We start from the raw sequence: 23,911 nt of genomic DNA on the forward strand, positions 1-23,911 counted from the left end.
CAATAGAGCAGTGGCTTGGTTAGCAAATCTGGCCGGTGAAACGGCTTCCAACTCTTTATTTTGGGCTGGGGATGACTTCCTTGTGGAACTTCGTCATATTGTTCGGGAAGACATAGTGGGTTTAGCTTTGGTTTCAGTGCATGGGTTTGGTTTGGTTTCTGTTTGAGATTGTGAGAGATTTATTCCTTTTGGGTTGGGGTAGGTCGGGTATGTCCCCCCCCCCCCCCCCTTGCATTATTTTTTCCACTGAGCATTAATAAAATTTTAGGGGCTTCCCCGGGTCCCAAATAATATTTGGGTTAAAAAAAATTATAATAATACTTCAGCCTGACATGATTATCATGAAAGGATATGGGAAAACGACCATCATGCATGAAGCTGGTTGGCCAAACATTATTCAAGACTCCATCCATGCAAAGACAATTTGCAGCAAGGTCACATCTCATTAGAACATCAGAAGTGTTCAAAATGAAGAACGAAACGATAAGTGAAAATTTAGGAAACCTTTGTTTATTTCTTTTTCCAATGCATTCAAAGTTCTTTTCTCGAGTGAAAACATCATTTTCATTTTTATGTTTTGGAGATAATCTCCTATGGATAAGTAAAGGAATTACTAATGAACAAATCCACAAAACTTATTCACAGATATCGATAGGAAAACTACCTGGTTTGATGCATGATTCTTTTTATCGTCTGCATGATTGGTTCAACGTCTGAAAGAATATTTTGCTCCTCAAATGTGAATAGATCTAAACGTTGTCTACTTGCAGTAAAAATCCCACTGGCATTCCAGTCGTTTCGATCATCAAATTTTCCAGGTGGCTTTGAAGGGCGATTTTTCTTCTTCCAATCTCCAGCATCAGAACCCCAACCAAGTGAACTGGTAGGCTTTATTTGCTCTTGCACCACTGTACCCCAAACTTGTGAGCTACCAAGTGATTCACTCTGTTGGCCCCAATGAGCTTCGTTCTTATTCCAATCTCCAGAACTTGAACTCTGAGAACCCCAACCATGTGAAATATCCAGTTGAGTTGCAGATTCTTGTTTAGCATCTGAGGGGTGTGATTCGACAGGCAACTCTATTGATTCTCTGTCCTGAAATTCAAGTTCATTTGTGGTCCAGTCACTGACATTTTGAGAGCCCCACCCTTGTGAACTTACAGTTTCACTTAATGGTAGTTCAGCCACAGTAGCACCCCAACTGCGTGACTCTCTTTGTTGGCCCAACTGAGCTTGTGATTCATTTTTATTGGTGCCACTCGTATGTGGTTCTTCATCCCATTTTCCCAAATCATTGGATGGCTCCAAATGAATAGCCTCTAGGGAATTCCATCCACCGGATCTAGAAGAATCCACCGAAGGATTTGTGGAACGGCTTGCTTGTGCTTTATCCTTATCTGTTCCCCAATTACCCTGTGTTTGAGCCTTATCTGTTCCCCAACTATCCCAAACATTCAATTTCGGATTTCCAGCATCAGCATTCTCTGAATCTAGACGTTCATTAGTGTTCCATCCTCTGAAACCACTTGATTCAACAGGTAAAGAGGAAGCACATTCCCAATTTGAGACATTAGATTTTCCTTTATCTGGCATTTGCTTTTCGTCCAAGCTGCATACAACTTCAGCTTCATCAAAGATTGGCCTATCAAAGTTAGAGTTGCACCTTGGGGATAAATTGAACTCCAAGTCACCATTTTCCAGCTTAAGATCATCAATTTCTCCACCAAGACATGCACCGCTTGATTCTACTTCATTTGAACTTCTGACCAACTGAAGAAAATTATACACATCTATTCCACTGTCTTGGTTCACTCCCATCTAACAAAAAAGGAAAAACAATTACACCAACTGTTGTAAATAAAATGCAGAACAGTTTCTTTGGCCCCATGTAATCAGGTTTAATAAAAACAAATGCTCTTAGATAACTACTTGGAATTCTAGCTTACCAGACTCTACCACAATCTCATTCATATATTCAGAAGCAAGTTCAAAAGAGCATTGAACTATGGACTAACCTCTTTGTTGTTCCATAAGATCTCAAAATTAGTTCCAGTGCCAATTGCAACATGTTTACCCCAAGAACATGATGCAACTATGCTCGATAAAGAATCTAAATGACACTTTTCAGCAGCCCTTTCAAAACATTTCCTCGGTGTCTAGCAAACACATACAAGGATAAGTTACAATGTGAATACATGAGTTTTTCAAAACATCAAATGCAAAACCACCTAGAATATATAAATAGAAACATAAGAAGCCGGAGCTTTCGAAAAAAAAAAACATAAATAAAAGATGCAAATTCTTACAAATAGTGTGGCTTCCGTGAATGGTACTTGGACATTTAAAGAGCGAAATAGGCTTTTGTAACCTCCTCTATTGAAACCAATCAAATCACCAGTGCATGTCATGCTATTAGCAATGAGTATAAGGTGCTCTTTGAGTACATCTTTTGTAACCATCTTCACAGATGTTGAGAGGCGCTGCAAAACAAATTTAAGCAGAAATTACTTTATCGTACATTCATGAACCAAAAAAGTATCAAATAATGTATTAACTATTTTATTCTATAGGTGCATCAACATTCAAAACGTTTCCATCCATGTTTGCCACAATAACGTGATTAATACGCACACCAACTACGACAATAATCTGGCAACACATGCCCATAAATGCAAAAAAATATAAAGTTCGACTAAAATCAGAAAGCAAACACAAGAAAGACTGTACAAACACATAGAAGAAAAGAAGACCATACAAACCATCTAGTATGAGCTACAGTAAGAATAAAGGATCACAGTAAAAACAGAGTATGAATCCTCTTCAAAACTGTTGCAAATGAGCTTTACATCAAAGATGCCGCCAGTCTTGGAAGAAAACCAACGCTGAATAATATTCTCTCCCCTTTGGGATTAGATTGTAACACCCCGAATGCATGTCATGTTTATTTTATTATTTTATTGGTGATTAGTGGTAATCATGCTTAGTTAAAGGTAATCTTGATTAATTAAGTTAAGACACCATTAATTAATGATGTTTAGGGGTGATAGCACCCTACTGGACCACATGGTGGCTTTTGAGGCAGCCACCATGTGAATGGTGAAGGAGGAGATGGCCAGCCACATGGGTAGAAGGAGGAGCTGGCCATAGACAGATTTGATATTTAGGGGTTTGTGTGACTTAAAACCATATTGGCTTGGATTGTACCTATTGTATTGTATTTAATGTAAGTTTGTATGATTGTAGCAGAGCATCCATACACATGTTAAATACGGACGCATACTTTATTGAGAAAAGGTGAGCGATCCATGACTATGTACTATAATACAGTGTATGTATGTTGTGTGAGGGAAGCATGGGTATGAATTGTATGATGTGATGTGTTAATTGAATGACGCTTGATTTATATATTGTTATATGAATGATTTCCATGGGATTGCTTAAAGTGTTTACTTGATAATGTATGAAGTATGACATAAGATGTTTATATGAAATGATGATATGCATATGGTTTATGAATGTGATATGAAATCTGATATATGCAATGCAATGTATTATGTATGGGAAGATTTCACATGTTATGCCAGGAGAAAGTAATGAATGATCATGAAATGAAAAGAATAATGAATAGATGGAAGTAAATGAAAACATCCCTGTGGCTACCGCTCCCTTTCCAGTAGGGGGTTATGTACTAGATGAAAGCCATATGATGAGTAGAACCACGTGGGCCCCTAGGCTCCGGTCGCCTGGAACAAGGTGTAGATGTGGTCTACAATGAACTACAGCTTGTCCTCCCCCAAAGCTACAGTTCCTAGACACATGGGAGTAGGCATATCTAGTATAATGCTTATAGATGAGGGTTTCTCCCTCAGGGCTCTGGTGCCTGATTACATGGGAGTAGAGCCCGTCTATATTAGTATGATGCTTATTGGATGAGGGTTCCTTCCTAAGACCACTGGTGCCTGGATACATGGTAGAGCCCGTCTAAATAGTATGATGTTTATTAGATGAGGGTACCTCCCTCAGGGCTCCGCTGCTTGGATACACATGAGTAGAACTCGTCTATAATGCTCACAATATCATCCTCCCCAAGGCTTTAGTGCTTGGGAATACGAGTAGAATAATGATACGAGGTCGACTACTACCTCAATAGATTCTGCACTACGATAGTTCACTAAATGACCAAAATCTAACCTAACTAATTAAAGACTGAATATCTGTGGTTTGTCATTTATGTCTTTGTATCCATTATTATATCTTAGAATGCTTGTGCGTATAGAATCATGTGTACTTCATTGGACGTAAGCTCACCCTATATGTTGATATTTTCCAAATCAGGAGATTGGTGAGGAGGCTTGTACAACTCTAGTGTATGTGAGTTGAGAACCCAAGGTTAGGGCCCAAGGGCCCAAAAGACATTTCGTGATGTTAAAAACAATTGACTTTTTGAATTGTAAATAACACTTTGGTATGTTTGATTCAGACTTTTGTAAATGCATAAATGTAGCTATTTGCCACCAGTGCATAGCTTAACTCTTAAAATGTAACTTAACCTTTATGCTTCTGCTGTGTTGTATGCGATACTAGACCTTTTGCTACTACTTTTACATGTTTATTTGTGACCTCTGGGTCAGCGCTTGCGAGAGCAATGCCTAGAACCTTGTCTAGGTTCAGGATGTTACAAATGGTATCAGAGCAGCTTAGCTTTGACGTATGTAAACATAGAACTGGTAGAATAGGATTAAAATAAGAAGATAAAGAGCATAATTAGATTGTGTATTATTTACCTCGTGGTGGACGAAACATAATTGTTTATGACACGCCTTGTCTATTTTTTAATTTGTGGTTGCCAGGAGAGTATGACACCACGTAGGAGTGAACGCCCTCAAACCACTTCTAGTTTGGGTAGAGGATCTGGTACCGGAGATACCGACCCAACAACAGCAAGATGAGGGTATTTTTGCTATTCGTGCAGGGTACTGACAGGCTATGAGAGGGAGTGATGTAGATTTATCACCAAACTAGGCTTCTTTTATTAGGAATGAGTCTAGGGTTGGGTAATATACATGTTGGGCCTTTGATCCCATGGGTTTTCTATGTAATAGGCCACTTTGATGGGCCTAAAATATGGGTACTAAGCTTACATACGGGATTAATTAGTAGATTTCTTTTTATTTGGTTAAGTGGTCATGTGACTATTTAATTGTTATTTAAGTTGGGTTGGATTAGGACTCTATAAGTCTAGCCATGTTTTCAGTTTATTTCCTTTAGTATTTCAGTTTCCTAGTCAGTTTAAGTTACCTAGTAGGTTAAGGATTGGGTTAGGCCTTTTCTTTTTAGAGTAGGAGTCTATTTTTGAGTCTTTATATAAGGTTGTAAGGTGGGCAAGCATGGTACGAATTTTGATATTAATGAAAAGCTTTTTGCTGCTCTTCTTCTCCATTGCAGATTTTTGTCTTGTGTTTGATCAAGGCTGGTGAGATTGATGTTTGATCGATTCGACACCTTACAGGGTGAAGCCCGGGTGGTTCTTTGCTGGGTTTGGTGTTTGATCCAATCGACACTCTGCGGTGTGAAGCCTAAGTGGTTCCTCTCAAGTACTACTTTCAAGTTCAAGATCTGATTTTTATTCAAGTTCAAGTTCAATGATTCAATTTTTATTCAATTTTCATCCTCAAACAAGCTGCTGCCAGAGAGTTTCTACCACAACAGTAAGTTAGAAGTGATCCCCATCCCCTCCATTCTTCTTCTAATCCTCTACAGCCCCAACCCTAGTTTTCCCCCTTCTATTTTTAATTTTCCCATAACCTAAAACCTGCAACTATTCTTCTTCCCTTCTAGAAGATCACATGCAAGGTGATTTTCGCGAGAATTCTGCCCAGCCAAATCTAACTGTTAGAACCTGCAAATTTTTTGATCGAATCTTCCTCAAACCCTAAGAGAGACTTGATCCAAATTTCATTACCATCCACCTAGCTGATTGTCTGAAATTACACTTTTACCCCTCTCTCCTATCTCTACTGGGAAACCTCCATAACTCCAGATTTAACCATCTGATTTAGTTGAGCATATATTTCCCTCCACCCTACCCATACTCAACCTATATATGAATCCCATTCAACCAACTGATTTCTTGTTATTATAAACCCTAGATTCCATCATCCACCTTTCAAAACCCTAAACCTAACATGCTGCCAATTCATTCCAGCACATTCCTCCATCAAAACTTAACATAACCATCACTGATAGACTCCTCTACACCAGCCTAGCATAACCAACTCCTCAAACCCTATCCTAATTTTGACCTAAAATCATATTCTACCCCAATCAGACTACCAGTTCCTATTAGACCCTGGTGTATTGGCTCCTAGTTGGTCTCCTACCAATCTAGGACTACATTAAGTGGTATCAGAGCCATGGATGAACATGGTAGACCAGTGCTGCCAGCAGCACCTGATCCTATGGCTACAATACTTGAGATGCTTCAAAAGTTCTCTGTTGAACAGAGGACTATAGTTGCAGAAATGAGATATATGAATGATAAATTACAGCAAATCAAGCAAAGACAGGTTACTCCTGTTAGGGACAACAATCTGCCCATGGCAGAGGACAGGTATCAGGTACAATCCCAAGTCCACAGACCACCTAATAGACACATGGAAGACAGGGATGATAGGGACATGCATAGGGATTACAGAGAAGACAGAGAGGTACCGAGATCACTGGGAAGATAGGTATAGAGAATACAGAGACTACAAAGAACAGCCTAGACCTCCAGAGGCTTTCGAGTTTAGGGAATATGATGGCAGACCAGATCCACAGGTATTTTATGATTGGTTAGCTGCTTTGGATGATTATTTTGATTGGTATGATTTGCCTGAGCATAGGAAATGAGACTAGCACATACTAAGCTAGTGGGACCAGCACATAGGCAAAGATGAAGGAAGATTTGAGTAATAAATATTTACCACAGACGTTCAAAGCTCTACAACAAGATAAATTAAATTCCCTTCGACAAAATGGCCATCAAATCTAAAGACAACTTGAAGCCCCCATCCATGAGAATCAGTTTGTGAGTTGAAGAGTATTGGAAATCTAACATCACCAACATTAAATCAGCAGCTGAATACAAATTTACATTGCCAAAGGAAATTGAGAGAGAACAAGTTGAAGACAAAGATGAAGTGATCAAAGTGAATTGTGATGAAAAGAAAGAGACAATGCCTGAAGATTCAAAGATGGAAAGTCAACATGCAGAAGAAACTACTGAAGAGGTCAATGTTGAAGAGAACAAAGTAAACAAAGCTGAAACAACAGAAGATGAAGAGGTGGTTGAGAGCACACCATAGGAAATCATTGGCATTCAAGATGTTGTTCTTGAAGAGGTACAGCTTGCGCCTCAAGTCTCAGATGAAAAGATTACCAAACTGTTGAAGACTCCATGACCATGACATACACAGTTGATATTGATTCAAAGGGTGCGCACATAGAGTTTGTTCTGCCACCATGGTTCTTTGAAGAAAGCTCCACGCCTTGAAGACTACATTCATAAAATCTACAAGAAACCAGAATTCTGTTTGCGAATGGTCGAAGCTGCTACTCACATGTTGTTTCCCCTTCATCACTACACAATTTAAGAACGAATTTTTTCAAGCTAGGGAGAGTTGATGCAGATTTATCACCAAACTGGGCTTCTTTATTACGAATATGTCTACGGTTGGGTAATATACATGTTGGGCATTTGATCCCATGGGTTTTCTATGTAGGGGTGTCAACGGGCCGGGCTGGGCTGGGCTTGCCCTAAACCCTAGACCAACCTTAGGAGCCTTAAACTAAACCCAAGCCCAGCCCGGCCCTGCCAGGGTCAAGCATACCCTCAACCAGGCCCGACCTTGGCAGGGTTTTTCCAAGCTCGGCCGGCCCTGATTGACCCTGATTTCCTTGGCCCATTGAGTTTTAAAACAAAAAATGCCAAATCACAGCCCACTTAATAAAGCCTAGACAATAAAAAATAGAGGTGAAATTAAGCAAAGTCTATACCGTGGCTTGAACATATGACCACTTGGTTATAATAACAACCTCAACCATTGCAGCAAGGGCCACAATTAAGATATTACATAAATATATACTATATAATACAGGGTCGGGCTGGCCCTGCCAAGGTCGAGGCCCCAACCCATGCCCGGACCGGCCCCGCTAGGGCCAGGAAAACAATAAACCCAGCCCGACCCTATATTAATCACAGGCCCGGCGCAGCCCTGTTTGGGCTCAGGGCAGGTTAAGGCGGGTTCGGGCTGGTTGGGTTTTTTTGACACCCCTATTTCTATGTAATAGACCACTTTTATGGGCCTATAATACGCGTACTAAGCTTACATACGGAATTAGTTAGTAGATTTCTTTTTATTTGGTTAAGTGGTCATGTGACTATTTAATTGTTATTTAAGTTGGGTTGGATTAGGACTCTATAAGTCCAGCCATGTTTTCAGTCTATTTCCTTTAGTATTTTAGTTTCCTAGTCAGTTTAAGTGACCTAGTAGGTTAAGGATTGGATTAGGCCTTTCCTTTTTAGAGTATGAGTCTATTTTTTGAGTCTTTTATGTAAGGTTGTAAGGTGGGCAAGCATGGTACACGAATTTTAATATTAATGAAAAGCTTTTTGCTACTCTTCTTCAACATTGCAGATTTTTGTCTTGTGTTTGATCAAGGCTGGTGGGATTGGTCTTTGATCTAATCGACACCTTGCGGTGTAAAGCCCAGGTGGTTTGTTGGTGGGATTGGTGTTTGATCCAATTGACACTTTGCAGTGTGAAGCCCGAGTGGTTCCTCTCAAGCTCTACTTTCAAGTTCAAGATCTGATTTTTATTCAAGTTCAAGCTCAAAGTTCAATTTTTATTCAAGTTTAGAGAGTTTCGCCAACAATAGTAAGTTAGAAGTGATCCCCATCCCCTCCATTCTTCTTCGAATCCTCTACAGCCCCAACCCTAGTTTTCCTCCTTTTGTTTTTAATTTTCCCATAACCTAAAACCTGCAACTATTCTTCTTCCCTTCTAGAAGGTCACATGTAAGGTGATTTTCGTGAGAATTCTGCCCAGTCAAATCTAACTATTAGAACCTGCTAAAATTTTGATCAAATCCTTCCTCAAACCCTAAGAGAGACTTGATCCAAATTTCAATACCATCCGCCCAGCCGATTGTCTGAAATTACACTTTTACCCCTCTCTCCTATCTCTACTAGGAAACCTCCATAACTCCAGATTTAACCATCTGATTTAGCTATAACTATTCCCCTCCACCCAACCCACACTCAACCTAAATATTAAGTCCATTCAACCACTTGATTTCCTGTTATTATAAACCCTAGGTTTCATCATCTTCCACCTTTCAAAACCCTAAACCTATCTTGCTGCCAATTCATTCCAGCACACATTCCTCCATCAAAACTTAGCGTAACCTTCACTAATAGACTCCCCTACACCTGCCTAGCATAACCAATACCTCAAACCCTAACCCTAACCAAACGCTAACCCTAATTTTGACCTAACTCATATTCTGCCCCAATCGGACTACCAGTTCATAATAAATTGTGTATTATCTACCTCGTGTTTCTGGTTGCCAGGAGAGTATGACACCACGTAGGAGTGAATCTCCTCAAACCACTTCTAGTTGGGTTAGAGGATTTGGTACCGGAGGTACCAACCCAACAACAACCAGATGAGGGTATTTTTGCTATTCGTGCAGGGTACTATGACAGGCTATAAGAGGGAATCTGAGGAGTTGTTCCATTATACTCTGGCATTTTGTGACCACAGGTGAGACTAAAGCCAGGCAATTTGAGAGCGGCCTGACTTTTGAATTTCAGCGCTTTGTGGCAGCGTTTGAGCATGCCACATTACTGCAGTTGTGAGGTATGCCCTAACAATTGAAGGACAAGGGAAGGGAATTCAAAAATTAAAAGTCAAGGTCAGGGGAAGCGGTTCCACCTAGCTCAGGGTACTTTCCCTTGGCCCATCCGAACCTTATCACTCAGCCCAACTCCTTTTTCACCTATAACCTACCCATCTTTCAACCACCAGCCCACCTCTACCAAAAGTCCTACCCCAACCCTTCCCCCCCCCCTTCTCCTCACACCTGACCCTTTCCCGATCCACTTCGGTTCCCCTCCTTTCTCCTTTTGAGGCTCCGCCCTTCCCCCACCATGTCTCGCCTCCTTTATCCCCCCTCCCCTACCTAGCTGGCCTTATCTGCTCGTTTCCACCCCTTCCTCCCTGGGGTGGCGCTGCCTCTCCCCTTTCGCAGGCGTTTAGTGCGTAGCCCGGTGGTCGCCTATGGCCGAAGACGGCACAGGAGCACCCCTCTTAGGTTTGAGCTGCCCCCTTTGTCCTAGTTCCCATGTTGTTAGGCTTCATCTGGAATGTCCGTGGCCTCAATTCCTTGGCCAAGCCCCTTGAGCTTCGTTCTTTCATCAAATCCTATAACTCCTCCTTCTGTGCTCTCCTTGAGACTCGTGTTCTTCAAGAAAATGCTTCCCGCATCGCTGCTTCCATTGCTCCCTCCTGGTCCTTCCTCTCCAATTACACCCATACTCCTTCAGGTCGGATCTGGATTCTTTGGGATCCTTCTAAACTCCATATCTCCACTTCCCACTCTTCCCTCCAATTTGTCCATCTTCGCCTTTCCTTCCACAACTCCCCCTCTCCCTTCTTTATCACGATGGTTTATGCTTGCAACCTAGCCACTGATCGTCTCTCCCTTTGGGCCGATCTTTGCCTCCTTAGGCCCGGTCTGGACTCTCTTCCTTGGGGAATCGGAGGAGACTTCAATGTTGTCCGCTCTCAGCTCTAAAAGCTTGGTGGTAGGCCCATCAATCCCGTGGCAGTCAACCCTTTCAGTGACTGCATCAAGGATCTCGGCCTCACTGATCTTCGGTGGTCAGGTTCCCTCCTAACTTGGCACAACTGTCGTGTGGGTCCGGATCGCATCGCCTGTAAGCTTGACCGCTTTCTCGCCAATTAAGTCTGGCTCTCCTCTCTCCCCCATTCCCATGCCTCCTTTCTCGTCCAAGGTCTCTTTGATCATTGCCCCTGCCTCATCTCTCTCCAGCCTTACACCTCCTTTGGCCCCAAACCCTTCAAGTTCTTTGATATGTGGGCCTCCCATCCCCTCTATCAGACCACCATCAAGAAAGCTTGGCGCCTTCCGGTTTCTTCTCACTCTCTCCCTCTGCTCGCCCTGGTTCGCAAGCTCCGGAACTCTAAAGCCGCTCTTTGTTGGTGGAATCTCTCCACCTTTGGAAATATCCCCTCCAGGCTCTCTTCCTGCCGTTCTGATCTCTCTCAAGTCCAATTTAAGCTTCAGTCCGACCCACTTAACCCGTCTTTTGCTGCTGAGTTGAAGCGTCACTCCGAGGAGCTCTCCTCTCTCTCCCTGGCCGAAGAAAGCTTCCTCCGTCAGAAATCCCGTTCCAAATGGTTGGAGCTCAGTGATTCGAACTCTGCCTATTTCCATCGTTCCCTTAAAGCTAGGCATAACTTGAACTCCATCACCCTCCTTATTGATTCTGATGGGTCCTCTCTTTCCTCTCCCACTGTAATCAAAGAGGCTGCCTCCTCTTTCTTCTCCACCCTTTTCAACCCCTCTCTCCCCCCTCCTTCCCCTATTCCCCCTGCTCTCATTGATAAGTTTATTCCCCCCTCTCTCTTCCATTCCCTCACCGCCATCCCCTCTGATGATGAAATTTCCCAAGCTATCCTTTCCCATAAGTCAAACAAGGCTCCTAGCCCTGATAGATTCAGTATGGGTTTCTTCCTTAGCTGCTGGGACTCTGTCAGAGGTGAGATCATCAAAGCCATCCGCAGTTTCTTTTTCAAGCCTGATCAGCTTGCTCAGATCAATCAAACCTTCATCTGCCTTATCCCTAAGAAGGACGGAGCCTCCTGCTTGACTGACTTTCGGCCTATGTCTCTTTGTAATCTCATCTACAAGTTCATTGCCAAAATTCTTGCCAATCAGATCAAGGCGGTCATTCCCTACCTTGTCAGTCCCAACCAGTCAGCCTTCATTTCCGGCCGGAGTATTGGGGACAACATCATTCTTTGTTCTGAGATTGTCCATGGTTTCGACCGCAAATCGCACTCCCCGGCAGCTCTCTTAAAAATCGATCTCCATTAAGCTTTTGAGTCCATCCGCTGGGATTTCATCTATGATGTTCTCACCCTCTTGGGATTCCCTCCTGTTTTCATTCGTTGGATTTATGCCTGTATCTCCACCCCCTCCTTCTCGGTTTTGGTCAATGGTTCCCCTGTCGGATTCTTCTGCTCCAAGGTTGGAATTCACCAAGGTTGCCCCCTCTCCCCTTTCCTCTTCTTTCTTGCCCTGGAAGTCCTCTCCAGGAGTCTCCAAACCAAAACTAACCTCCACCTCATCTCCCCTCTTCCTAAATGCAAGCAAATCAATCTCTCCCATATGGCCTTTGCGGACGACCTGATGATCTTCTCTAAGGCCTCCCCCTCCTCCATCTCTGCCATCATGGATTCCCTTCATCTTTTTGAGTCTCTTTCCGACCTCCGCGTCAACCTCCTTAAATCTAAAATTTTCCTCTTTGGTATCCCGGACTCCTCTAAAGAAACCCTCCGTCTCCTGACTGGTTTCTCCATCGGGTCTCTTCCTGTCACCTACCTTGGTCTCCCCCTCATTCCCGCCAGGCTCTCCAGTCACCATTGCACTCCTATGCTTGACAACATTCGTAAGCGTCTCCAGCTGTGGAAAGGCAAGCTCCTTTCTTACGCTGGAAGACTCGAATGTATCCGTTCGGTTCTCCAAGCAACCTACCTCTACTGGACCGGCATCTTCTGCATCCCTAGCTCTACCATCCAGACTATTGAGCGCATCTTTTACGCCTTTCTCTGGAAGGGAAGTGACACCACGTGATTTCTCCACCCTATCAATTGGAAGTCTATTTGCCTCCCCAAATCTAAGGGTGGCCTGGGCCTCCGTCATATCTACGACTCCAACACTGCGGGCATTCTTAAGCTCATTTGGAGACTCTCTTCTCGTCAGGATTATATCTGGGTCTCCTCCCACCTCCTTAAATCTGACTCCATCTGGACTGTCCCCATCCACTCTAACTCCTCGTGGATTTGGCGCAAGATTCTTTCCCTCCATCCTCTTGCCCTCTGCGGTATCTCCTCTACCATCTCAAATGGCACCTCCACCTCTCTCTGGCTGGATCCTTGGCACCCCTTGGGTATCCTCTTTACCTATTTGGGCCACAGGGCCATCTATTCCTCCGGCCTCCCCAAGGATGCCCCTATCTCCTCCCTCATTTCTTCTGGTTCTTGGACCCCTCACCCAGGCCTCAACCCTGTCATCCTGTCTCAGATCTGGGCAACCCTTCCCTCTTTACCCCTTAACCTCTCCCCTCGCGCGGATAAGGTCACCTAGCTCCCCTCGCCCACTGGCATCTTCACCTCCTTTTCTGCCTGGAATCTCTCCAGAAACCCTGGTACCTCTGTCCCCTGGCACAATCTAGTCTGGTTCAAAGGCCACATCCCCCGCCATAGCCTTACTGTTTGGAAAGCCCTAAGACTTTGCCTTCCCACCCAAGCCTTCCTAATCCACCGCACCATCCCAGCTTCCCCCTCTTGCAACCTTTGTTGGACTGGCCTCGAAGACACCCCTTATCTGTTTTTTGACTGCTCCTTTACCTCCACTAGTTGGAAAAAGGCTTTATCCTCCATTTGGCCGTGTACCAGAAGGATCAGAAGTTTTGATCGTGAATGGCAATGGTTGCTCCAAACCTTTTCTGAAAACTCCATTTGTGACACTATAGGGAAGCTTGTTTTCGGCGCCGCTACCCATCATATCTGGATGGAAAGGAATCTCAGGAGATGGACTTCCAACTGTAGATCTTTTGATGTGATTTGGAAAGCCATCTCCTTCGATGTGTCAACCAAGCTCAACACTATTCGTCAGAGGCCTTTCTTGGACAGCCACAAAAATAGGCACATCTTGACTTTTTTGGGGCCTTGATTATGCCCTCTTGCGGTCCGCCTCCTTTGCGTAGGCTGGCTGATCGCCCCCCCTCTTCTCCGTCTTGTACATTGGCTCTTTGGTTCTCTTTTCCCTGCCCCCTCTTGGGGTTCAGTAATATATTTATTTACCAAAAAATAAAAAGGCAATTTCCCCCAGAAACAGCAAAAGACCAACCTTGGACAAGGAGCATCCACTTGAAAAGCTCCGTGTCCCAAATGTGGAAAGCCCCATTATGGCTAGTACAGATCTGGCACTGGAGTCTGTTACGTTATAGGTGTGGGAAGGCAGGGGCATATAATGAGGCATTGCCCAATGGGATCAGGGGAAACAACAACGGCAACAACAAGGACAAGGGGTACAGAAGCCCTGGATGCAAGGGAAGGTCTTTGTTCTTACCCAGTAGGACGCAAAGGGATCTTCAGTTATTGTTGTAGGTGTGTTATTGATTTAAAAAGTTTTGTTTATGTATGTTCTTTAATTTGAATAGTATGAGATTAATACATTTTATTGATTTCAAGTATGGTAATGAAATTTTATTTTGTTTATATGAGATATGTAAACACTACTGTATTTCTTATTATTATTTTAACAGTATTTTAGAGTTGACATATAGTCACTGCTCTACTTGGACAGCAACTGAGTATTAGAATGAGTCTAATCTCAAGTCATGTATTATCGATGGATGTCCTCGATATGTTGGATGCATTCATGTACTGTTTTATTCTTTTGGGTTAATGTTTCTCATGTTTCTGTTATGTTACAACCGTGAAAATGTGCCTTCACAAGGCTGATGTCTGTTTTCAGTTTTTTTCATTTACTTGCTGATTTAAGATGTTTTCATGAATTCTATGACAAGCTCGTATTTATATCTTTCAATATTTCTTTTATTATAAGCCGAGCTCTTGTCATCCTTAGCACTAGTATGTGCCTTCTTCATTGTTTTAAATTACAGCGCACTGCTTTAACATGTTTCTGTTTGCTTCTTACTCAATGATTTTCAGTCAACTTTACCTTGTCGTTTAGGTTATAATTAATTTGGCACAGTAAGTTTTGAATAATCCCGAGACCCATAGATGGGTCCCACTTGATACTTCTAACACTCCCCCTCAAGTTGGAGCATATATGTCAATCATGCCCAATTTGTTACAAATATAATCGATCAGCTCACTACCCAAAGGCTTCGTAAACACATCTGCAAGTTGCTCTCCGGTTTTGACATGACTTGGAAGAATCAGACCACTTTGCATCTTCTCAAGAACAAAATGACAGTCAATTTCAATATGCTTCGTCCTCTCATGAAACACAAGATTTGAAGCAATATGAACGGCTGCTTGATTATCACGCCACAGCTGCATGGGAACCAATGTTTTAAAACCCAACTCGGATAACAGCTATTGTATCCACATCAACTCACAAGTTAAATGTGTCATAGCTCCATACTTTGATTCAGCACTGGAACAGGCTACAACACTTTGTTTCTTGCAAAAGATTTCCTCCAACAGATGTACAATATTCTGTAGTCAACCTCCTGTCAACTGGAGAACCTGCCCAGTCAGCATCAGAAAACCCCTCAACTCTGTTATGACCATGATTTTGATACACTATTCCTATACCCAGAGCCTTCTTGAGATATTGTAAAACATGAAAACAACATCTCAATGAGTAGTTCGAGGAGAAGAAAGAAACTGGCTCACCACACTAACAAGAAGCAATATTTGGTAGGGTAATTGTTAAATAGTTTAACTTACTCACCAGTCTTCTATACCTCTCAGGATCATCAAGAACATCCCCCCCTTCAGCGGTAAGCTTCACATTGTGATCCATAAGAGAGTCAATAGGTTTGGACCCAAGCATGTCTGTCTCAATAAGCAAATCCAAAACATATTTTCATTGTGACAGAAAAAACTCCCTTTTTGGATTGAGCCACTTCAATTCCCAAAAAATACTTCAACTTCCCCAAATCCTTGGTTTGAAATTTTTGTTGAAGATATGATTTTAAATCCACAATACCTGCTGAATCATCACTAGTAATAATAATGTCATATATACTATCAGAAAAATCTTCCCCGCACTTGAGTGTCTATAGAAGAAAGAGTAGTCACCACCACACCTAAATAGACCAAACTCAAGAACAACCTCAATAAAGTGACCGAACCATGCATGAGGAGACTGTTTCAGCCCATACAAAGACTTTTTTAATCTACAAGCCATACCAGACGCCCCTTGAGCAACAAACCCTGGAGGTTGGAATTTCTTCCTCCTTAGAGATGATTAAACACAACTCAACTAGAAGTTTGCTCACGAAAAACCCCAAGATGGAAGTCTTCGGTAACCCTTTCTTCTCAGGCACTCCGGCAGTTTCTCTCCGGTGACTCACGTAATGTCTTCCACCACCCCTCCCTCCCCTCCTCCCTCCCCTCACTCTCCCGGCCAACCCAAATGGAGTTCCCTTTTTAACTCATCCCACCATGCTTCTCTCTCTACTGCAGGCCTTCCTCTTCACTTTGTCTCCCCTTCCATTGTCGGGTCATCTAAGGTTGCAGCCTGTTGCTCTGATATTCTTGAGGCTGAAGCACAGCTCTGGAATCTTGCTTAGTTGGCCACTTTCTGGGCTCGCGTCCTCCATTCCACATTGTAAAAGCCTCTCTCACCAAGTAGTGGAGAGTTTCTGGCACTCTCGACATCCATCTTCTCGACAACGGCTTCTTCATCTTCAAGTTCTCAGATGAACTCGATAGGAACCGTGTGCTTGAGGGTGGCCCTTGGCAGGTTGGGAAAAAGCCCATTTTTCTCCGACAGTGGCACCGCCATATGCAGCTTCGCAGGGTAGACCTATCGACCATTCCTCTTTGGGTCTCTCTCCCTGGTCTCCCCCTCCACTTCTGGTGTACGGAAGGCCTTAGCTCTGTTGGCTCGGTGTTGGGCAAACCTTTATTCTTTTCAGACTTGCGCACTATGAGGAAACTTCGCCTGGCCTTCGCGCGCATCTGTGTAAAAGTGGCTGCCGATGAACTTCTGCCCTCTTTCATCACTGTCAATGATGGGAATGATTTTTCCTTTGAGCAGGAGGTCCAATATGAGTGGAAACCCCCTTAATGCCTGACTTGTAAGAAGTTTGGGCATGATACTGCCCTCTGCTCCCCTCCGTAGTCCAATCCTTTGCCGAAAAATTGCATTCCCACCGCGGAAGCTCCATCTCGGTTCTCTTCCCTCCCCAGAGGCAGAGCCAGGTCGAGATTTCGTAGCCGGAACCATAGCCGTGCTCTGACAGCTCCTCAAGACAGTATCCTGGGTATCCCTCCTTTACCCATTGGGCAAAACCCTTTTGCTCCCCTATCTGACGATGATCTTTTGGAGTTTGACCATGGGACTTGCATCGAGAAGTGCCTCGACTCTGCTGCTCCTCGTACCAGATCGCGTATGACTTCTCCGATGGCTGAAAAACCTCCTGGCACCTCTGATGACACCTCTGTTGCCCCAAGCTCTGTTGGCGAACTCCTCCCCTTTGTCCCCTCTGCAACCTGCTCCTGTCTTGTCGACGACTCCTACAACTTCCTCTTCTGTGCTTGCCTCGACGAAGGACCCTGAGACGATTCCCAAATCCCCCTCTTTTGCGAAATACCCTGATCTCCCCACCTTTATCCCCTCGGTCGTCTTATCTGAGGGGCCCACCATTGAGCTGTCATCTCCCTCCTCTCTTTCCCAAAAAGCCCTCCACTAAAAAGTCAAAGAACCATAAGAAAAAGAAATCTAAGAAAGCTGGCCCACCTCACGACTCCAGCCTCCGACCCAGTTCCTGAACCAGTTAGCCCCTCTTCTCTCGGATCGGGTCACCTGGTTGAAACCCATGGACTTTCTCATAAGTCCCATTCATCCCCTTCACCCGATCCCCCCCCTCTTCTGCTATCCCTTGTTCCTCTCCTGCTTCTGGCTACAGTCGTCGCCACCGTAGCTCCTCCTGTTCTCGTGGTGTGCTATCCCATATTCTGGGATGTCAGGTGCAACCTTCCCTCTTGCCCAAATGAATCACGGTGTTCTTTGGAACACTCGGGGTCTAAATTCCCTGAGCAAACAAGCTGCTGTTAGATCCCATATTCGCCTAAACCATTCCACCTTCTGCTGTCTGCTGGAAACTCATGTAAAAGAGCCAAATGCTACAAAAATTTTGAGCTCGATTGCCCCGGGTTGGTCTTTCCTATCCAACTACACTCACCATACCGATGGCCGTATCTGGATATTATTGGATCCTTAAAAAATTTAGGTCTCTATGATCTCCTCTTCGGCCCAATATATCCATTTAAAATTCTCTGATTGCCTCAATCATTTCTCCTTTTTCACTGCTGTTTATGCCTCTAACTGCCCTTCTCAGAGGCTTCTTATATGGGATGATCTCCGTAGTATTGCAAATCTTATTGGTCCTTCACCTTGGGGACTTGGGGGAGATTTCAATGTAGTCAGATTTGGAAATGAAAAGCAGGGTGGTGATTCCTTAGATCTTGACTCTATAGCTGCTTTCAATGATTGCATTGATGACTTGGGCATGGATGACCTTCACTGGACTGGTCCAAAATTCACTTGGAGTAACAAAAGAGCTGGGATTCATCGTATAGATTGCAAGCTTGATCGAGTTATGGTTAATGACTTCTGACTTTCCTCCTTTCCCTCTTCCTCTGCCACTTTTGATACCCCGGGTATTTCTGATCACAGTCCCATCTCTCTCTCTATTCAGCCTTACACCTCTTTTGGTCCTAAACCATTCAAGTATTTTGACATGTGGTCTTCCCATCCCTCCTTCCTTGCTATGGTCAAAGATGCCAGGGAAAAACCTGTCCAAGCTTTCTCCTTCCCCCCTTTTTGCTTTTGCCAGGAAGCTCAAGAATGTGAAAGATGCTCTTAAGATTTGGAACATCAACACTTTTGGCAATATCTCCTTGCAGGTCCAAGATTGCTAGGACAAGCTCACTTCAATTCAGATACAAATTCAATCTGATCCCTTGAATTGTCAACTTGCCGCTGATGAAAAGGCTGCCACCCTCGATTTGTCTGTTCTTCTTTCTCAGGAGGAAAGCTTCTTAAGGCTGAAGGCCGGAATTAAATGGCTGGAGTTAGGGGATTCAAATTCAGCCTACTTCCACAGATCTCTGAAGTCTAGATCTAACTTCAATGCAATTTTACAGCTGGCTGGCTTTGATGGCTCTCCTATTGCTAATGTGAAAGACATTAAAGATATGGCTGCATCCTTTTTTAAAGATCTGCTCAATGGCTCTTCTGGTACTGCAGATTCTATCCCCAATGATCTTCTCAACAAAGTTATTCCGATGGAGCTCTCTCAGTCCCTTGGTGCCATTCCTTCGGAGGAGGAAATCATCACAGCTATCCACTCTTTCAAGCTGAACCATGCTCCTGGTCCAGATGTTTTCAGCATGGGTTTTTTCTTAGCCACTTGGAGTATTATCAAGGAGGACCTCATCAATGCTATAAGAAGTTTCTTCTTCAATCCTAGCCAAATCAAAGGAGTAAACCACACATTTCTCTGCCTCATTCCAAAAAAGGAAGGAGCCTCAGCTATGTCGGATTTCAGGCCCATTGCCCTATGCAACCAGATCTACAAGTTCATAGCAAAGATCCTGGCTTTTAGACTCAAGACTGTGGTGGACCTCCTTGTTAGTGAAAATCAGTCCGCTTTTATCCCCGGCAGGAACATATCAGATAATATTCTTCTTTGCCATGAGATTGTCAGAGGTTTTGAAAGAAAAAACCACTCCCCAGCTGCTCTTATGAAGACTGATATCCATAAAGCATTTGACTCTTTGAGGTGGGATTTCATTGATAAGATATTGATCAAGATGGGGTTTCCTGCATCTTTCATCTACTGGATCTATTGCTGCATTTCTTCTCCGAGCTTCTCAGTCCTTGTTAATAGTAGTCCGGCTGGGTACTTTGCTTCTACGGTGGGACTCCGCCAAGGGTGCCCTCTATCCCCTTATATTTTCACCTTGGCCATGGAATTCTTATCTCGAAAGATCCAATCCTTTACAGATCAGCAGCTCATCATCCCTATTCCTAAATGCAAAGCCCTCAAGCTAACCCATCTTGCCTTTGCAGATGATCTCATGATCTTCTCAAAGGCCTCCATCTCCTCTTTTGAGTCCATTATGTATTGTTTGCAGCACTTCCACGATCTCTCGGGCCTCCAGATCAACCCTACAAAGTCTCTCCTCTTCTTGGCTGGGATCTCTGAGCTAGATAAAGCCCCTCTGTAAGCTATCTGTGGTTTTCCTCTGGGCCAACTTCCAGTCAAATACTTAGGCCTTCCTTTAATTCCAGCCAGGTTATCAGCCCATCATTGTACTCCAATGTTGGATCTCATCAGGAAACGGCTGCAGCTGTGGAAGGGTAAACTTCTCTCTTATGCGGGTCGACTGACCCTCATCAAGTCTGTGCTCCAAGCTTCTTATATCTACTGATCTGGAATTTACGGCCTGCCTTCCTCCATCATCAAATCTCTGGAATCTCTTATGGCTGCTTCCCTTTGGAAGGGTACTAACTCCACAAGATTTTTCCGCCCTACTAGTTGGGCCTCAGTTTGTCTCCCTTTGGCCGAAGGTGGCTTGGGTATTAGAAGGATTCAGGAGGTTAATTCAGCTGGCATCATCAAGTTGATCTGGAAGATTGCTTCAAGAAAGAAAAGTATTTGGGTGGATTGGATTTATTCGGGGCTGCTTAGATCGGATTCCATATGGACTGCCTCCATTCCCTCGGATGCTTCCTGGGTATGGCGCAATATCCTACTTTCCCGACCCCTTGTACTTGGTTCCATTCACTCCCACATTGCTGATGGAAATGACACTTCCTTGTGGCTAGATCATTGGCACCCCATGGGCATTCTCCTCCACCAAGTCACCTCCAGAACTATCTATGGCTCCGGGGTATCTAGATATGCTTTGGTGGCTGAGATTATTGATGGAAATGGCTGGATCCCCCCTCCCTCCCCCAATCCTGAGATTGTCTCCATTTGGAACCTCCTGTCTTCCATTCAGAGAAGACCCTCTCAGCGGGGTGATTGTGTTATGTGGTTACCAAACACTTCAAGTTCTTTCAGCTCCAAAGCTGCTTGGGATCTCATTCGGACGCGTCATCCTCTTACGCCTTGGAGAAAGCTTGTCTGGTTCAAACACCATATCCCCTGGCACTGCTTTACAGTTTGGCGAGTCTTCTCCAACTGCCTTCCAACTCAGTCTTTTCTCCGGCATCAGCACATTTCAATTTCTCCTTCTTGTGGCCTTTGTTGGAATGAGGTCGAAGACTCAAACCATCTCTTCTTTGATTGCCCCCTCTCCCGCGCTATTTGGAAAGGCATTCTTGCAAAATGCTGGCCAAGACCCCGTAGGATTCTTCCTTTCGATTGAGAATGGCTATGGGTGGATATGACCTTTGGAGGCTCTTCTCTCTGTGATGCAGTTGGTAGGATGGCTTTTTGTGCCACGATCAATCATATTTGGATGGAGCGTAATCTTCGGAAATGGACTACCAAATCTCACACCACTAGCCAGATTTGGAACTCCATTTCCTTTGAAATTACTTCCAAACTCAGTTCTGTGGCCCCCTCCTCTTGTAAGGACACCCCAAGGAACAGGCTCATTGTTGTCTCCTGGGGTCTCTCCTCTATCTCCCTCCATGCCGCGGGCTCTCCTGTTTGAGTCTTTTGGTCTTGATCTATGTTTGTCCTCTTTCCCTCCTATTTGAGGGTTGTTGTTCTTTTTCTTTAGTAATGAAATTCTTATTCACCCAAAAAAAAAACCCTGGAGGTTGCTCCATATATACCTCTTCCTACAAAGTACCATACAGAAATGCATTCTTGACATCCACCTGAAACAAAGGCCAGTGATTGGATGCAACAAGAGATAATAAAATACAAACGGAAGTAAGCTTGGCAACAGGGGAGAAGGTATCTAAGTAATCAACACCATACACCTGAGCATAACCTTTCGCCACAAGTCTTGCTTTCAAACGAGCAAGAGAATCATCAGGGTTCACCTTCACAGCACACAACCACCTACAACCAATAGCAGTCTTACTCGGGGGCAGCGGAACAAGTTCCCAAGTTTGATTCACCTCCAAAGCCGATAATTCTTCCTCCATAGTTGTCCTCCAGCCAAGACTAGATAATGCCTTTGCCACACACTTAGGAAGGGGATGATCCTCAACAGTAGACAAAAAGGAGCAGAATGGAGAAGACAAACTAGAATAAGAAACAAAGTTAGAAACAGAATGCTGAGTACAACTACGAGTACCTTTTCGTTTAGCAATGGGAAGATCAAGATCAGAAATAATAGGATCAGCTGTAGGAGGGCTTTCATCACTCATCAGGATCTACAGCAGAAGGAGAGGGGTTAAAGTAAGTGAGCACAGGGGGGGCAGTAGCTACCTTCGGTTGTTGACTGTAAACATTAATAATAGGAGGACGGTGAACAGCAGTGGTTGGAGCAGAGGACTGAATAACATAAATAGGAAAATCATCATCCAACTCAGAAGCATTACCTGGTTCAGCATGATAAGGGGTGGACTCAAAGAATGACACATCAGCCGTGATAAAGTACTTATGCAAAACAGGTGAATAACAACGATACCCTTTCTGGGTACGTGAATAGCCAAGGAAAAAACATTTTAGGGCTCTAGGATCTAGCATTGATAAACCAGGCCGATGGTCACGAGTGAAGCAAACACACCCAAAAATACAAGGAGGTAATGAAAACAATGGCTCTTTAGGAAATAGCAAGGAATGAGGAATGTTGCCCTTCAAAACTAAGGAGGGTATACAATTAATAACATAATTGGTTGTCATCACAGCATCAGCCCCAAAAAATTTTGGAACTTGCATCTCAAATAACATGGAACGAGTAATTTCAAGTAAATGTCGGTTTTTCCTTTCTGCAACACCATTTTGTTGAGGTGTTTCAGAACAGGAAGATTGATGAACCATACCATGCTGAACCATAAATGCAGAAAAATGTGCAGAAAAATACTCTTTGGCATTGTCACTATACAAAATTTTCACACAAACACCAAATTGAGTGCGAACTTTAGAAACAAAGGCACAGAAAATAAAAAAAACAACCCAGAACGATTTTTCATTAAATATAACCAAGTAACTCTTGATTGGTCATTAACAAAAGTAACAAATATTTGAATCCCAAGTTGGAAGTAACAGGACATGGACCCCATACATCAGAATGGACTAAAGAAAAAGGAAAAGTTCAACACCTATTAACTCTAGGGGGACAACTCACATGATGGAGTTTCCCAAATTGACACGACTTACATTCAAGACTAGAAAACAAGCAAAACTAGGATCTAATTTTTTAAGACTCTCCAACGATGGATGGCCAAGCCAACAATGAATTTGGTGGTGAGAAGCAACACTAGAGCAAGCAACCGAATCTGAACCTTAAAGTAAATACAGCCGCCTGACTCCCGTCCTCTACCAATCGTCTTCTTCGTAGCAAGATCCTGAAAAACAAAAGAATCAAGGTAAAAGGTGTGAAAACCGCAACAAATTTAAATTTTTGGAACTTGAGTGATTTCAGGTTCCAGCTCTGAGTCTATGGTTGCTTCGATGCTATGGGCTGCATCGGTCGAGGACACAGATGAATCACTCGACACACCTATGGAGGATTCCAGGGATTCTTCCCAACTTGCCCTTCTGGAGTCAGAGGACACCCATAGAACCCCGCACCGGAGTTACCTGTGTCGGATCTGCTACCTGGATGCCATGCAGAACCTCTCCCTTAATTAAACTCATTGTAAGTATGATTTAAATGTATTTTATAATGTATTGTACGACCAATTAGAGTTATAGGGGTATTTTGGTCAATTTACCTCT

The 23,911-nt window shown here is 43.6% G+C and overlaps 1 protein-coding gene across 2 annotated transcripts in view; it reads right to left on the reverse strand.

Moving 5' to 3' along the window:
• Positions 1 to 631: 631 nt before the first annotated feature.
• The window catches only part of LOC122647516 (DNA-directed RNA polymerase V subunit 1), a 127,622-nt gene continuing 104,342 nt past the window's right edge, over positions 632 to 23,911 (reverse strand). For both annotated transcript variants that reach the window (XM_043840907.1, XM_043840906.1), the window contains 3 exons: positions 2,307 to 2,480; positions 2,016 to 2,156; positions 632 to 1,818 (listed from right to left, as the gene is read on the reverse strand). In XM_043840907.1, the coding sequence (XP_043696842.1) occupies positions 661 to 1,818; positions 2,016 to 2,156; positions 2,307 to 2,480 (1,473 nt within the window). In that variant the 3' untranslated portion in view covers positions 632 to 660. The remainder of the gene's footprint in view (positions 1,819 to 2,015; positions 2,157 to 2,306; positions 2,481 to 23,911) is intronic.

The sequence above is a fragment of the Telopea speciosissima genome, unplaced genomic scaffold (assembly GCF_018873765.1).
Source record: "Telopea speciosissima isolate NSW1024214 ecotype Mountain lineage unplaced genomic scaffold, Tspe_v1 Tspe_v1.0071, whole genome shotgun sequence".
NCBI classification, from domain to species: Eukaryota; Viridiplantae; Streptophyta; class Magnoliopsida; order Proteales; family Proteaceae; genus Telopea; species Telopea speciosissima.